This window comes from Capra hircus, chromosome 21 (genome assembly GCF_001704415.2).
Source record: "Capra hircus breed San Clemente chromosome 21, ASM170441v1, whole genome shotgun sequence".
In the NCBI taxonomy this organism is placed as follows: Eukaryota; Metazoa; Chordata; class Mammalia; order Artiodactyla; family Bovidae; genus Capra; species Capra hircus.
Genome location: NC_030828.1, coordinates 28,073,769 through 28,090,415, shown reverse-complemented (window position 1 = coordinate 28,090,415; position 16,647 = coordinate 28,073,769). Strand labels below are relative to the sequence as shown.

Genomic DNA, 16,647 nt, shown 5'->3' with positions numbered 1-16,647 from the left:
CAAGTCTAACAGGTGTTGCTCATCTCCACCTGAGTCCTCAATGGGGTGTATTGGTTACCTGGTTTTGTTGTGAATGTGGGTTTTTGTTGTATAGTTGCCCTGCTTGATTTTATTTGGAGATGCAGAAAATTCTGAATCCTTAGAACTACTATGGCTGCTAATGATTATTTAGTGCTCAAATATGTGCAAGTTAAAAAAAGACAACTCTGTAAAGGGAAATGGAGCTAAATTGAATAGTCAGTCAGATATTTACAGTGCACTAATGCACTAATGTTGTTCAGCCACTTTGTGTTAGACCGGTGCAGGGTTGGGCTTAGCTGGGACTATAGAAACGTGTAGCTCCCTCCCAAGTGGAGCTTTGACATCCAGGCTACTTGCTGTGCTGGTGTGGGGTTGCACTGGGTGTGGGTGCTCAGGGAGTGTACAAGACTGGACTGCTACCCGTGGAGGGCTGGGATGGTTTTAGGAAGGAGACAGCAGTGAACCTGAATGTCGAAGGGTGAGGAGCCATAGGAACACCAGCAGAGAAGATGTGAAAGCTGAGCTTGATGTGCGTGGACTGCTGAAGTGGGAGCACTGGTGACGAGTGTCAGAGCCAGGACCAGTGCTGGGAAGCGCGTTGGCCATGCCTTTCAGGATACTGCCAGTGTGGAGGGTAATGGAACAGCAATGGCAGATTTGCTCTAGAATAATAATCCTTGCAGCCCAATAGAGAGTAGGCTGGTGCAATGGAGGAGAGGCCAGATGAAACAGTGGTGACAGTGTCAGTCTGCACAGGTTTCAGAGGGGGCCTTCCCTGGGAGGGAGGGAGTGTGGGGGTCACTGAGCCTTGTGGAGTTGTGACGGTCACTCACGTCTGATGTTCACAGTGTTTAAGACTGAGATTTTTAGCCCTGACTGCCCGTTAGAATCACTTTGTTGCTTTTAGCACGCCAGGCTTCCCTGTCCTTCAGTATTTCCAAGTTTGCTCAAACTCATATCCGTTGAGTCAGTGATGGCATCCAACCATCTATCCTCTGTCATTCCCTTCTCCTCCTGCTACCCTCAATCTTTCCCAGCATCAAGGTCTTTTCCAGTGAGTTGGCTCTTCGAATTAGGTGGCCAAAGGATTGGAGCTTCAGCATCAGTCCTTCCAGTGAATGTTCAGGGTTGATTTCCTTTGGGATTGACTGGTTTGATCTCCTTATAGTCCAAGGGACTCTCAGAGTCTTCTCCAGCACCACAGTTTGAAAGCATCAATTCTTTGGTGCTCAGCTCCTTTATGATCCACCTCTCACATCCATACATGATTACTGGAAAAACCATGGCTTTGACTGTGTGGAATTTTGTCAGGAATGTGATGTCTCTGCTTTTTAATATGTCTAGGTTTGTCATGACTTTTCTTCCAAAGAGCAGGCGTCTTTTAATTTTGTGGCTGCAGTCAACAATCCGCAGTGATTTTGGAGTCCAAGAATATAAAATCTGTCACTATTTCCACTTTTCCCCTATCTGTCTGCTGTGAAGTGTTGGGACCAGATGCCATGATCTTAGTTTTTTGAATGTTGAGTTTTAAGCCAGATTTTTCACTCTCTCACCTTCATCAAGAGGCTTTTTATTTCCTCTTCACTTTCTGTCATTGCTGCTGCTGCTGCTAAGTCGCTTCAGTCGTGTCCGACTCTGTGCGACCCCAGAGACGGCAGCCCACCAGGGTCCCCTGTCCCTGGGATTCTCCAGGCAAGAACACTGGAGTGGGTTGCCATTTCCTTCTCCAGTGCATGAAAGTGAAAAGTGAAAGTGAAGTTGCTCAGTTGTGTCTGACTCTTAGTGATCCCATGGACTGTAGCCCACCAGGCTCCTCCATCCATGGGATTTTCCAGGCAAGAGTACTGGAGTGGGGTGCCATTACCTTCTCCGCTTTCTGTCATTAGAGTGGTTTTATCTTCATATCTGAAGTTGTTGATATTTCTCCCAGCAATCTTGATTCCAGCTGGGGAATCATCCAGCCTGACATTTTGCACGATACGAGATTTTTAAAAGAATACCTGCCATCGCCCTCATCTAGTATTATTTAATTTGTATCAGTTGAGGAGCTGGAAATTGTCAAGCACTTTTGACACTGATCCCAAGTGGGTCTCATCTGTAGCCAGGGCTCAGCATCAAAGACCTCCTGGGTAGTCATGAAGGTAGCGTACGGAGTGCTGACGCAGGAGGATGACGCCCCGCAGTGTGCGGTCGGCTGGCTTTGAGGCCCTGTCTCCTGCAGTCAGAACTACACTCACTGTTCACAAGCAAATCCTCAGAAATAGCTACTCATCTCTCCTTTCCATGAGAGTTCCTGACATTTTCATTTGGGACATTTCTTTAATATTTTTGTGTTACATTTTAAATTTTTAAATGAATTATCAAATTTTTAAATGAATTATAAATGTAAGCATTAAAGCATACAGAATAGAAGATTAGTCCTAGCTTCTTCCCAAGGAGGAAAAAGAGCCAAAGAATAACACATCCCTCAAGATTGCCAGGAGAAATACCAGTAACCTCAGATATGCAGATGACACCATCCTTATGGCAGAAGTGAAGAAGAACTAAAGAGCCTCTTAATGAAAGTGAAAGAGGAGAGTAAAAATGTTGGCTTAAAGCTCAACATTCAGAAAACTTAGATCATGGCATCTGGTCCCATTGCTTCATGGCAAATAGATGGGGAAACAGTAGAAACAGTGGTTGGCTGTATTTTTCTGGACTCCAAAATCACTGCAGATGGTGATTAGAGCCATGAAATTAAAAGACGCTTACTCCTTGGAAGGAAAGTTTTGACCAACCTGGACAGCACATTAAAAAGCAGAGACATTACTTTGCCAACAAAGGTCTGTCTAGTCAAGGCTGGTTTTTTTAGTGGTCATGTATGGATGTGAGAGTTGGACTAAAGAAAGCTGAGCGCTGAAGAATTGATGCTTTTGAACTGTGGTGTTGGAGAATACTCTTGGGAGTCCTTTGAATGGTCAAGAGATCCAGCCAGTCCATCCTAAAGGAAATCAGTCCTGAATATTCATTAGAAGGACTGATGCTGAAGCTGAAATTCCAATACTTTGGCCACCTGATGTGAAGAAGTAACTCATTGGAAAAGATCCTGATGCTAGGAAAGATTGAAGGCGGGAGGAGAAGGGGACGACAGAGGATTGAGATGGTTGGATGACACCACCAACTTAATGGACATGAGTTTGAGTAAACTCCGGGAGTTGGTGATGGAGAGGGAGGCCTGGCGTGCTGCAGTCCATGGGGTTGCAAATAGAACTGAACTGAACTGAACACACCCCTCCCCACCCTGCCCTGGAGGTCACCCTTGGGCATTAGTTTTTTCCAGTATTTGCAGGTAACAGTCTGCAGTGAATGACTGTGCACATGCATGTTTTCTTACTGTTGTGTGAGTAAACAGTTTGTGATTTTGTTAGGATTGCCAGGTTCCTCCCCACAGGGCTGCAGCACTTTGCATGCCCATTAGCAGTGGGGCCTCTTTTGCTGTAGCCTCCTCCACAAAATGTTCTGTTATACTTTGGATTATCTGCCACCATGAGATGAGCTCAATACTTTACAGTACTTAAAGACTGTGATTGCATCGGTGGTGATATTTATTAAAGCATAACTTAAAAAATGTTGTAGAGTGGTGAAATGTGTGGTGAAATGTGTCATCATTTGAAGTATTTTCCAAATGACTAAAGACATCTATTATAGGGCTTCCCTGATAGCTCAGTTGGTAAAGAATCCACCTGCAATTCAGGAGACCCTGGTTCGATTCCTGGGTTGGGAAGATGGAGAAGTGCTAGGCTACCCACTCCAGTATTCTTGGTCTTCCCTTGTGGCTCAGCTGGTAAAAAATCCACCTGCAATGCTGGAGACCTGGGTTCGATCCCTGGGTTGGGAAGATCCCCTGGAGAAGGGAAAGGCTACCCACTCCAGTATTCTGGCCTGGAGAATTCCATGGACTGTATAGTCCATGGGTTTGCAGAGAGTCAGACACAAGTAAATGACTTTCACTTTCATGTTATTATAAAATCACAATGGATAAAATATCCATTCAAGGATGGACCAGTGGACGGGTGTTCGTGTAACAAGAAATACAGAGGTCGTCTGTCAGTTTCAGATTGTACACTACACCCTCCTATTAAGAAACTGTCATCGATATAAAATGAAATGTGAATATCCATCATTACCTTAAAGACTTTCTAAAGTAACACCAGTCCATTCTGAAGGAGATCAGCCCTGAGATTTCTTTGGAAGGAATGATGCTGAAGCTGAAACTCTAGTACTTTGGCCACCTCATGTGAAGAGTTGACTCATTGGAAAAGACTGATGCTGGGAGGGATTGGGGGCAGGAGGAGAAGGGGACGACAGAGGATGAGATGGCTGGATGGCATCACGGACTTGATGGACGTGAGTCTGAGTGAACTCCGGGAGATGGTGATGGACAGGGAGGCCTGGCGTGCTGCGATTCATGGGGTCGCAAAGAGTCGGACACGACTGAGCTAAGTAACTCCTCTCCTTTTCAAATAATGTGTGTGGGGAAAAAATATTAAAATAGATTGAAAGTGTCTTCTTGATTCGCCACCCCCCCCCCCCCCCGACCCCTTGGTCGTGAATGTTGGATTTTGTCAAAGGCCTTTTCAGGGTCTATGAATTTAATCTCTGAATTTCTGCCCCACCCCCCTTAGTTTTACTAGTATAGAACTCTTATATATAATGGCTTTCCTAATACACCAATTTTTGAAATAAATCACTTTTTCATGGTATATTTGTGTGATGTAGGCCTTTAAAAATGGTGTTAGGCTGCACTGTTTGGAGGAGGCTCTGTCCTGGTCATGGGGAGTCACTATCACATTTAGATGTCAGTGTTACAGTTGCTTCTTGAGAAGAGTTCGGAAATCTCCCTTTAATGGTAGAATGCCCTGGAATGACTCATGGAGTACCAAGGCTCTCTGGACATCGATGTTTTGGTGGAATTCCCCTGTGAAATATCTGTGCCTGGTATTTTTTGTGAAATAATTCCCTCCTAACTATCTCTGTTTGCTCTCCAGAAACTGGGCTGTTTAAACTTAATTTCTAATAGAGTCAGTTTCAGTAATCTATATTTCCTTACAAAATTTTCCATTATCTAAGTTATCCCATTTATTTGAATTTGTTCTGTAGTCTCTTATGTTTTCTAATTGTGTGCTAATAGTTGCTTTCTTTCTAATCATTTCCCATTTTATTTATTTTTGAAATTTGAGCCCTGTGTCCAGCTGTTTTGAAATTTGGATATTCTCTTTTTCTGAATTATATCAAAGGTATGGTTTTGCGTAGTGATTTGCTTTGTATTATTTTGGAGACATAGATTCAGGCAGTTGCCTTTACTTTGGCCACCCAGATGTTTTTCTGTTTGTTTTTCTCATTAGCCTTTTTTGGAGGTGGGGGGAGGGCAGTAGCTTTAGCAATGTAATTCACATACTGTACAATTCACCCTTTAAAAGGTATACTTTAGTGACTTTTTAGTTTAGTCACAGAGCTGTGGGACCATCACCAGTCACTTTATTTAAACATTTCATTACCCTAAAAAGAAATGATGTACTCATTAGCCACTCCTCCCTCGTCTGTCCATCCCTCTCTTCCACCCTGGCCCTCAGCAAATCACCAGTCTACTGTGTCTTATACGTGTTGGTCATTTCTGAAAATCTCGTATAAGAGGAATTGTCTGTGTGTGTGGTCTTTTGTAGTTGGCTTCCTTTAGATAGCATTGTTTTCCAGGTTCCCCATCTTGTGGCACATACCACCACTGTGTTCCTTTCTGTTGCAGATAAGAGTTCACTTTATGGATAGACCATATCCATCAGTTGATGGACATTTGGGTTGGTTCCCTTTCTGGCTGTTACAGATGTTGCTGTGTGGGGGTGTGAATTTCTCTGCATGCACGGATTTTCATTTCTCTTGGGAGTATACCTAGGAGTGGAATTGCTGGTGTTTATTCTTTTTGCAGAAGAGTTTTCCCCTTCTTCCTCCTCCTCGGCTGTTTCGGTAGACTCTGGGGTGCAAGGAGAGGTCATGATGGACCCCTCTCTGGTGGACATGGTCTTCTCGTGGACTGGCTTGTGGGGCACAGAAGGATATTATGTGAACACGTGGCCCCTGACTCACTGATTCTGGAGCCCTAGGAAAATGTTGGGTGTTTGCTTAGATGACTCTTGAGTACTTCCCTTATTTTCTTTGTGTGGCTTTCTTGCAAATTAGGCAGTTTTTAAATAACTTGGAACTATTTTGACTTTTCTCTGTGCTGGACCATCTTTAGTCATTAAGGTAAAGATTTTCAGCTTATTTAGAAGTTATTAATTCATTATAATTTTCTTTAATTAGAAATATAAGTAATTAAACTTGCTTGATATGGTTAATGGACTTTCTGTTGAATACAGTGTACAAAGACATTGTAGTGTATTACTTCAATAGAGATTCTTAGTGTAAGTGAAGGAAATTGATTTTCACAGCTACTGATATTTTATTATATAAAATAGCTTCTGATGTATATGCTTATTATATGTCATTCTGTGAATTGTTTGCCAGTATTTCTGGTGATCATACTGGGGCACTGCTAGTTCCCTCAAGAAACCTTTTGTTAAGCAAAAAGGAACTGAGAATTTCAGTCTTGAGAATTTTTAAGTGTGTTGTAGTTCTTAACATTGACGTGGTTGGCAGTTTTCTGTTCCACCCAGCATTACATTCATTAGAGCTGTGTTCCCATACCAGGATCTCTCATCCTCATGCCTGTCTGGACAAGTGAGGAGTGTTTTGTGTAGGACTGATTGTAGAGGATGACCTGATAATGACATGTTACTCTCATTGTTACTTCAGGCTCCTGGATTTGGGTTTGGAATTGCAATATCTGGTGGAAGAGATAATCCACATTTCCAGAGCGGGGAAACCTCCATCGTGATTTCAGATGTGCTGAAGGGGGGTCCTGCGGAAGGACAGCTGCAGTAAGTGTGCTTCTTTCTCCTCGTGGGCACCAGGTCACAGGTACTCTCCTGCCCTCTGCCACCAGCACGTCATGCTAGTGATTCCTCTAAAAAATGTGCTTATGCTTATCTGTCGTAAATGGAAAGCTAGTTTCACTTACCTTAAGTAGGTCACTGTAAAAAGTAAAGATACTGAAAATAAAACTTGTTACTCAGTTTGGAGTAGAATCTAGCCTTCAGGAGCTGCTCACCAAGAGTCTTACCATTTCTTGTTAAGCAGGGAGATTAGCAAGATTGAAGAGAGGCAAAAAATGCACTTGCAAAAACATGAGTATGATTAGGAGGACTGAAAGAAAACTGGAAGGAGAAAGGCTTTATCTTTAAAGATAAAATAACTTTTTCCAGGCTTATGACCTAGTATCATTGAATGCATGTAACGGTACCAGCAGAAGTCATTTTGTGTGCTGTAGTACCTGATCAGGGTTTCACAGGTGGATCAATTGGTAAAGATTCGGCCTGCAAATGCAGGAGACCCAGGTTCGATCTGTGAGTCAGGAAGATCCCCTGGAGATGGGAATGGCAACCCACTCTAGTATTCTTGCCTGGGAAATCCCATGGACAGAGGAGCCTGGCGTGCTATAGTCCAGTGGATTGCAAAGAGTTGGACATGACTTGGCCACTGACCAATAACAGCAGTATACTTGTTCAGTCCTTTCAAGAACCTTTGTATTAATAGGTAAATAATAAATGACCTGTGGTTAGTTACTTGCTAAACATTTCTTGTGGGCGATCTGAAAGAAAATAGTTGTACATTTTTATAATTATTGATCTGAAGATAGATTAATTAGCCCATAATAGGAATATCTTTTTTAAATCCTGTCTTGAAAACACCTTTATAAACTTATCTGTGTGATTTGTCTAACATGTTGTTTTGATCGTTTTTTTTCTTTAGGGAAAATGACCGGGTGGCAATGGTTAATGGCGTCTCCATGGATAATGTTGAGCATGCGTTTGCTGTTCAGCAACTAAGGAAAAGTGGGAAAAACGCAAAAATTGTAAGTGTTTTTTACCTCTAACTTTATAAAGGTACTAGCTGTACTGTTGATATGTTTTCAGTGTTTGATTTCATTCTTCCCATTTAAGAAAATAAAATCTGGGACAGTAGTTCAAGTTATTTACATATACAGCACCTCTTCTGATACTGGTGGTATGTTTTGTTACTAGTGTATTTTCTCAAAGCTCAGATTCCAGGATTTTTTTGATTGTAGAGGAAGGAAGGAATTCCTGGTTAAATAATTACTTCTTTATGGCTTAATATTTCCTTTTAAAAAAAAAACACTTAAAGTAGGTGGAATCTTGACAGATAATCAGTTTAAAGTCTATAGCACAGTTTTTCTGTTACAGGATTTGTTTAATGGGTAAATTTTATGTCATCCCTTAAACACATACAATGTTGCTACCTTGTTACTGTGATACAGTTTGAGGAAAGAGAGTGGTAAGGGTTGTTTTGTTAGAGTTGTTCAGGGAACTTTTGTTGTGTTTTTTCGTATGTTTGCTAGGCTCTTACTTCATATTTAAGAAGTTTTTTTCCCCCATTTTTCTTGTTTTTAGTAAGAGATAAAGTTCAGTAATCTCTCAGTAACTGGCCTCAAATCACAGTTAAAACTAGGCAGTTGTGACAGAGAATGGATTTAATATTAAAATCCTACTTTAAAAAAATTATATCTACATAGAGACTTTCCTGGCTGTTCAGTGGTTAAGGACTCTGTGCTTCCACTGCAGGACATGGGTTCAGTCACTGGTCTGAGAACTAGGTGCCCGCACGCGTGTGGCCAAAAAAATAATATACATATACATGTATGTTTCTACATAGAAGAGCACCGTAGCCACTTCGCTGCCTTGTTTCTTCTGCATCTAAACTCTGAAATGCCTGATTGAGGTTCTGTGAGGCCTTGGCTGCTGTGTATGGGGCAGAAGGCAGAGACTGTCCTGCCCTGTCCCTTGAGACCCTTCTGCTTTGCAGCAGACTGGGTGAACCACAGTGGACCCAGCAGAGAGGAGAGAGCTGGAGTGAGGAGGCCTGCCTTGGTATGACCTCTGGGAGCTGTGCTGAGAGCCAGAGGGGGCTTCCTGAGGCTGCCCTCACCCCTAGTCGGAGGTGCGGACACTCTGCAGCAGTGTCCCTGCCTTTCTCACAGCAGTGCTCGCAGTATTCAGTTACCACATTCCAAATGACAGGCAGCTTCTAATGTGCAGGTGTTTTCACAGCTTCCATTGTACTTGTGTTTTTATAGCTGTAACTCTGATGTTGTCTTAAAGTGTGGTTCATGTGCAGACTGGTTAGTTGATGGTAGAGTTGATTGTAGTGTTTACAGAAGCAAATGGCTAATTTTTATAGTTGTTGATTTTTATAAATTGAGTAAGTGTTCTTTGGTTGAGTTGCTGCATATTCCAGTTGAGTACCTTAGATAAACTGAATTTTTCCTCCTGTACCTGAAGTTATGGGCTTCAGCTCCAACTTCATTCTTCTGGAATATGGAACTGTTTTATTTTTTCATGCAGAATGTTTAGTACATGTGCCCCACATCAGTAATACATCCAAGAAAATTGTTATCTGTACTCCAGACTTTCTCACCATAGCAATGATTTGTAAGAAGCAATGATTTTCTGTTACGTATTTGAAACAGCACCCGTACAAAGCAACCTGAGTTCTCCTCTCACTGTGCTTGTCTGCATCATTTGGGAAGGTGGAACTCAGGCTGGGCAAGTATTTTTGCTCTTCAGGGAGAAGCTGTAGAGGGTTGGGTGGAATTCTGTTCAGTCACCAAAGGGTAGTTGTTCAGTTCTGCATCTAAAGGAGTGGATCATGTCATCTGTTGGTGCCAAGTTTTTCATCACTGTTTGAGGATAAAGCCATAGTATCTTAGAATGTGGCCTTTCATTGTAGGATGTCTTTACCTCCAGCCATAACCAGAACCTCAAATCTTATATTTGCTCCCCACCCTTGCCCAGTTCTGAGTAACTGGCTCCTTCCCTCCTGCTTTCTGATCTACTAGTCTTCCTCTTCCCTGTTCTCTTACATATTTATGGTTGTCAATTTATATCTTTCCATAAACTAAGACCCCTCCCTGGATATTAGGCTCAGTACATTTCTTTTCCATTGAATTAAAATCTTAGAACTCCTTTGACAATAGAACGACCATAAATATGCTTAATTTTGTTTAACAGTATGTGAAGAGAAGATAGAAAAAGTGTTTATAGCATACTGAACATAAATAATTTCTACTAAAATTCTGAACATAACAAAAAAAAGCATTATGAGGTGAATGGGCAGAAACTTTCCAGAGATGAGCTATGTGAACGCTCAAGTGTATGTATGTGAATGCATGGCTGTGTGGTGTCTCAGTGTATGCACACCTCACCCTTCCTGCCCCGCTTGCTCATGGGCAGTTAAGCGTCCAGCTCCCACAGGTATTATTTGAAAGTTGTGTTGAGGATCGCCATTTTGTACCTGCTTATTCAGTTCCTTTTCTTGGGAGTGGCTTTTTGGAGTCAGGTGGCATGAATGACTTGAGGTACATGGGTTGCTCTTTTGCCAGTCAGAGAACCAGTAAGGTTTTGAGAGAGTGCAGTTTCATCAGCCCTTGACGTCTCTGCCAGACTGACGGACTGAAGGTATGTCAGCTGAGGAGCCTTCCCTCCTTTCCTGGCTGTGCCTGATCTTCACTGCTGCGCGGGCTTTTCCCTGGTCGGGGCGAGTGGAAGCTCCTCTCTGGTTGTGGTGCGCAGGCCTCTTATTGCAGTGGCTTCTCTTGTGTCAAATGAGCATTTTTAAATTACAGGTGGATTTGGTTTCCACGTGGTGTGTCTAGTTCCCATGATGTTTCTTGGCCTGTTCCTATCCTTTGCCCTTCCATTGTGATGCTGGCACGCTAGTGTTTCTATATTAAGGTGATTAGCCTTTTGTTGTATATACAGCATACATTGTTTTTCCAATTATTTTTTGAGTGTGTGTAAGTGTATGGTATTTTTTGGTTTGTTTTTCTGTCACCTTGTTTCATCATGGAAATATTTTCATTTATATCCCGTCATATCTGTCAGACTTTTACTTGACTCTGCCTTTGGTGCTTACAGAAGTCTAAGTGTTTGGTGCTTAGCAGAGTTGTGAGTGTGTATCTTGTGTTTTATTCTGGTACCTATGTAATTTCATTATTTTATTTTATATTTGAATCTTTTATTCAGCTAAGCTGTTTTGAAGTAAGCATTTTCCCCCAATTTTTGTGTCAAAATTTTCAGAGTTGGGACTTCCTGGAAGTTCAGTGATTAAGGCTTGTTAGCCTTCCAGTGCAAGGGGTGGGGAAGGCAGGGGTCAGTCCTTGGTCAGGGAGCTAAGATGCCACATGCCTCGAAGCCATGAAACCAAATCATAAAACAGAAGCAAGACTGTAACAAATTCAGTAAAGATTTTAAAAGTGGTCCTCATCCAAAAAAAAAAAAAAACACCTGAGAAAATATTTGTGTTAAAATCAGGAATGATCAGCAAGCAAGCCTTTGTGGGTTCATTCATAGTATAAATGGAGAATCATAGCAGGATTGGATATTTTTCAGTGAGTTAAACATTTACTGGGTGCAAACACTTCTCAGGAAACTTGAATTTCAGCAGGCTCCATGGGGAGGTACACATAGTCGTAAGCATAATGCGCATAACCAGAGATGGAGAGGGCTTCAGGCGCAGATTTCAGAGGAGTGGTGTACACTCACTCTCCTGGGGGAGTGATAGGGAAAGCTTTGAGGACTCCATTGGTTACTTTGTTTTTGTTTGTACTGTGTGTGTGCGCGTGCTCTGTAACTTCAGTCCTGTCCAACTCTTTGTGACCCTGTGGACTGTAGCCCACCAGGTTCCTCTGTCCATGGGATTCTCCGAGCATGCATACTAGTGTGGGTTGCCATGCCCTCTAGGGGATCTGTCTGACCTACAGTTTGAACCTGCATCTCCTGTATTGCAGGCAGATTCTTTACCCACTGAACCACCTGGGAAGCCCTGTTTATATCTTATTATTGTTGTTGTTCAGTTGCTAAGTTGTGTCTGACCCTTTGCTACCCCATGGATTGTAGCACAGTAGGCTTTCCTGTCCTTCACCATCTCCCAGAGTTTGCACAAACTCATGTCCATCCAGTCGGTGATGCCATCCAACCAGCTCATCCTCTGCTACCCTCTTTTCTTCCTGCCTTCAATCTTTCCCAGCATCACAGTCTTTTCTAGTGAGTCAACTCCTCACATCAGGTAGCAAAAGTATTGGAGTTTCAGTATCACTCCTTTCAATGAATTTTAAGGGTTGATTTCCTTTAGGATTGACTGGTTTGATCTCCTTGGTTTCCAAGGGACTCTTGAGTCTTCTCCAGTACCACAGTGTAAAAGCATCAGTTCTTTGGTGCTCAGTCTTCTTTATGGTCCAACTTGCACATCCACACATGACTACTGGAAAAACCATATCTTTGACAATATGGACCTTTGTCTGCAAGGTGACATCTCTGCTTTTTAATAATGCTATCTAGGTTTTCCATAGCTTTTCTTCCAAGGAGCAAAGGTTTTTAAATTTCAAGGCTGCAGTCACCATCTACAGTGATTTTGGAGCCCAAGAAAATAAAATCTGTTACTATTTTCATTTTTCCCCATCTATTTGCCATGAAATGATGGGACTGGATGCCATGATCTCATTTTTTTGAATGTTGAGTTTTAAGCCAATTTTTCCACTCTCCTATTTTTCCTCTCCTCATCAAGAGGCTCTTTAGTTCTTCACTTTGTGTCATTAATGTGGTGTCATCTGCATATCTGACGTTGTTGATATTTCTCCCAGCAATCTTGATTCGATTATACCTTACTAGGGAGCAGTTGAAGATCAAAGTGCTAACAGAATAGCTTCTAATACCAAATGTAGGAGATGGAAATAGAGGTGAAACTCAGGGAGGCAGTTAGGGGGTGCCTTACAGGGAATGTGGCCGAGAAGGGCTCAGCAGGGCGGTACTGGGAGCAGCAACACTGGCAGCCTTTCCTGTGTTCAGCATAGGCCTCGGCTGCCTGTCCTTTCCACATGCTAGTGTCTTGCTCCTTGCTGACCTTCAGCTTCAATGTTATTCCCTCCAAGAGGCCTTCTTTGATCACTCTTAGTGGTCAGAAGGTATGGTATTAAGTGTGGAGCAGCCCTTTGAACAAAGTTAGTCACAAAAAGAAGAGCAAAGATGATGACTTGGAAATGAGTAGCACACGCATATGCCAGTTAGTAGGCAGAGGACAGGCTGGAGGTAAGTAGGGTGGTACGTGGGGCAGGGGGTGGTAAATGATGAGGAAAGGTCATGCAGGAGGGGAGGGATAAGATTAAGCTCCTCTGAAACGGTGTTGCTCGTAAGGAGGAGGATGGACTTGTCTTTGAGACCAGAAAGGAAGACTGAATAAATGAGATATTGAAAACATGTAGGAGTGGAGGGGATGTGAAGTGACTGATCTCTGCAAATCAGCCCAGATGAATGACATCTCAGAGAACACTTTGGGGCACCCTTGTTAGTTGATTCCACAGAATCTAAGGCAGCCAGAGGTAGATGAGAGGATTGCCAAAGAAATGAAAGGATTCTTTGAAGTAGGATGAATTTGTAGATGATGACGCCATCATAGAGTGGGGGGCTGCGGCCACCCAAAGGGGACCTAGCACAGGATCAGGGTTTGTCCTGGCACATGGCCAGCCTTGTTGAGACACAGGTGACAGCCAGCACTGTGCAGGTTGAAGGGCTGCAGCCGGCTGATGTGGCTTCATGGGACGATGACCATGGTGTGTGTAGTGAGCATCCGTCACCTCAGAGAGATACAAAATTAAAGGAATAGAAAAAGTTTTTTTTCCTTTGAAGTGAAAACTCTTATGATTTAGTCTTACCAGGTTTAATTATATTTGTTATGTTCTCCATGACACCTCTACTACTCATTTATCTTATAAAGGGACGCTTAACACTCTGATTTTCTTCATCTAGTCCCCCATCCCCGCCACCTCTATAACCACAAGTCTGACCTCTATTTCTATAAGTTTGTTTTTGGAGTATAATTGACCTACAACACTGTGTTCAGTTAAGTTCAGTTCAGTCGCTCAGTCATGTCCGACTCTTTGCGACCCCATGAATGGCAGCATGCCAAGCCTCCCTGTCCATCACCATCTCCTGGAGTTCACTCAGACTCACGTCCATCAAGTCCGTGATGCCATCCAGCCATCTCATCCTCAATCGTCCCCTTCTCCTCCTGCCCCCAATCCCTCCCAGCATCAGAGTCTTTTCCAATGAGTCAACTCTTCGCATGAGGTGGCCAAAGTACTGGAGTTTCAGCTTTAGCATCATTCCTTCCAAAGAAATCCCAGGGTTGATCTCCTCCAGAACGGACTGGTTGGATGGATCTCCTTGCAGTCCAAGGGACTCTCAAGAGTCTTCTCCAACACCACAGTTCAAAAGCATCAATTCTTCGGCGCTCAGCCTTCTTCACAGTCCCAACTCTCACATCCATACATGACCACAGGAAAAACCATAGCCTTGACTAGACGGACCTTAGTCGACAATGTCTCTGCTTTTGAATATGCTGTCTAGGCTAGTTTAACAACACGGTGATTCTGTATTTCTCTGCGTTTCAAAGTCACCAGGGTAAGTCTAGCTGCGTTATGTCTACACAAAGGTATTGCGCAGTTACTGTGTTTCCCACACCGTACATTTCACACCCACAGCCCACTTATTTTGCAACTGGAAGTTTGTGCCTCTTGGTTTCTCTCTTCTGTCTCTCTCCTCCTCTGGCAACCACCCATTTCTGCTCTGTATCTGTAGCTCCATCTTTATCTTGTTAGGGTTGCTCATCTGTTTTTGTAGATTCCACATATTACTGCACTTAACATAATGCCCTCCAGGTCCATTCGTGTTGTTGTGAATGGCACATTATTCTTTTTCATGGCTAAGTAGTATTCATGTGTGTGTGTATCAAATCTTCTTTATCAATTAATCTATTGATGGACACTTGCATTGCCTCTGTTTCTTAGATATTATAAATCATGCTGCAGTGAACATAGGAGTGCAAATGTCTTCTCTCTTTTCTTACTTTTTTTTGGCCTTGTGGCATGTGGGATCTTAGTTACCCAGCGGCAGTTGAACTTGAGCCTCCTGGTGTGGAAGGTGGAGCCCTAACCACTGGACCAAAAGGGGGTTTCCATAAACGTCTTTTCCGTTTAGTGTTTTTGTTTTCTTTGGATAAATAGGAGTGGAATTTGCTGGATCATATGGTAGTTCTATTTTTAATTTTTTGAGATGGGCTATGCTATTTTCCATCGTGGCTGCACCAGGTTACATTCCCACTAGCAGACCACAAGTATTTCCCTTTGCTCCACACTCAGCACATCTCCCTCGTCAACGCTTGTCATTTGCCTTTGTTTTTTTAATAATTGCTGTTCTAACAGGTGGGAGGCAATATCTCATTGTGGTTTTGATTGGCATTTCCTGAATATTAGTAATATCGAGCATGTTTTCATGCGCCTGTTAGCCATCTGTATGTCTTCTTCGGAAAGATATCTATTCGGATCCTCTGCCCAGTTTTCAGTCGAGTTACTGATTTATGTATTTGTTGATACTGAGTTTTGTAAGTTCTTGGTATATTTTGGATATTAACCCCTTGTGGGTCATGTCATTTGCAGATATCTTCTCCCATTTTCTCAGCAGCCTTTCCGTTTTGATGATTATTTACTTCACTGTGTAAAAGCTTTTTAGTTGGATGTAGTTCCATTTGTTTATTTTTGTTTTTCTTTCTCTTGCCTGAGGAGGCAGATCCATGTACCGCCTGTGTTTTCTTCTAGGACTTTTATGGGTTCAGAGCTTACATTTAAATCTTACATCCATTTTGAGTTTATTTTTTGTGTGTGGTGTGAAAGAGTAGTCCAGTGGAATTCTTATACATGTAGCTGTCCTGTTTTCTCAGCACCATTTATTGAGGAGGCTGTATATTCTTGCCTCTTTTGTCAAGGATGAATCACCCTTGTAAGTCTGGATTCATCTTCTGGGCTTCCTGTTCTGTTCTAGTGATTTATGTGCCTGTCTTGGTGGTAATACCATGCTGTTTTGATGGCTGTAACCATGTAGTGTAGTTTGAGATCTGGATATATACATGTTGCCTCCAGCTTTATTCTTCATTTTCAGGATTATTTCTGGGTTTGTTTGTTTTTCTATTCAGTCTTTTGTTTTTCCATACACATTTTAGAGTTACTTGTTCTGTGGAAAATGCCACTGGTATTTTGAGAGGAATTGGATTGGATATGTAAATTGCTTTGGGTGGTGTGGTTGTGTTAACATTATTTCTTCCAGCCCATGAACTTGTAGCTTTCCATCTTTGCCTCTTGTCTTCAGTTTCTTGCATGTGTGTCTTTCTATTTTCCAAATATAGGTCTTTTATCTCCTTAATTAGATTGTCTCCCAGGAATTTTATTTTCTGATGTAATTTATAAATGGGATTGTTTTCTTAATTTCTCCTTCTGATAGTTTGTTGTTATTATATAGAAATGCAACAGATTTCTGTGTATTAGTTTTTTATTCTGCAACTTTGCTGAACTTATTGACGAGCTCTGCTAGTTTATTGGTGGTGTCTTTAGGATTTTCTTTGTGGTATCATGTCATCCTCACACATCAA

General features: G+C 42.3%; 1 protein-coding gene across 5 annotated transcripts in view; it reads left to right on the top strand.

Moving 5' to 3' along the window:
• TJP1 (tight junction protein 1) overlaps positions 1-16,647 on the top strand; it is a 112,781-nt gene that overhangs the window by 46,121 nt on the left and 50,013 nt on the right. For all 5 annotated transcript variants that reach the window (XM_018066118.1, XM_018066117.1, XM_018066116.1 and 2 more), the window contains exons 3-4: positions 6,850-6,974; positions 7,906-8,008. In XM_018066118.1, coding sequence (XP_017921607.1) covers positions 6,850-6,974; positions 7,906-8,008 — 228 coding nt within the window. The remainder of the gene's footprint in view (positions 1-6,849; positions 6,975-7,905; positions 8,009-16,647) is intronic.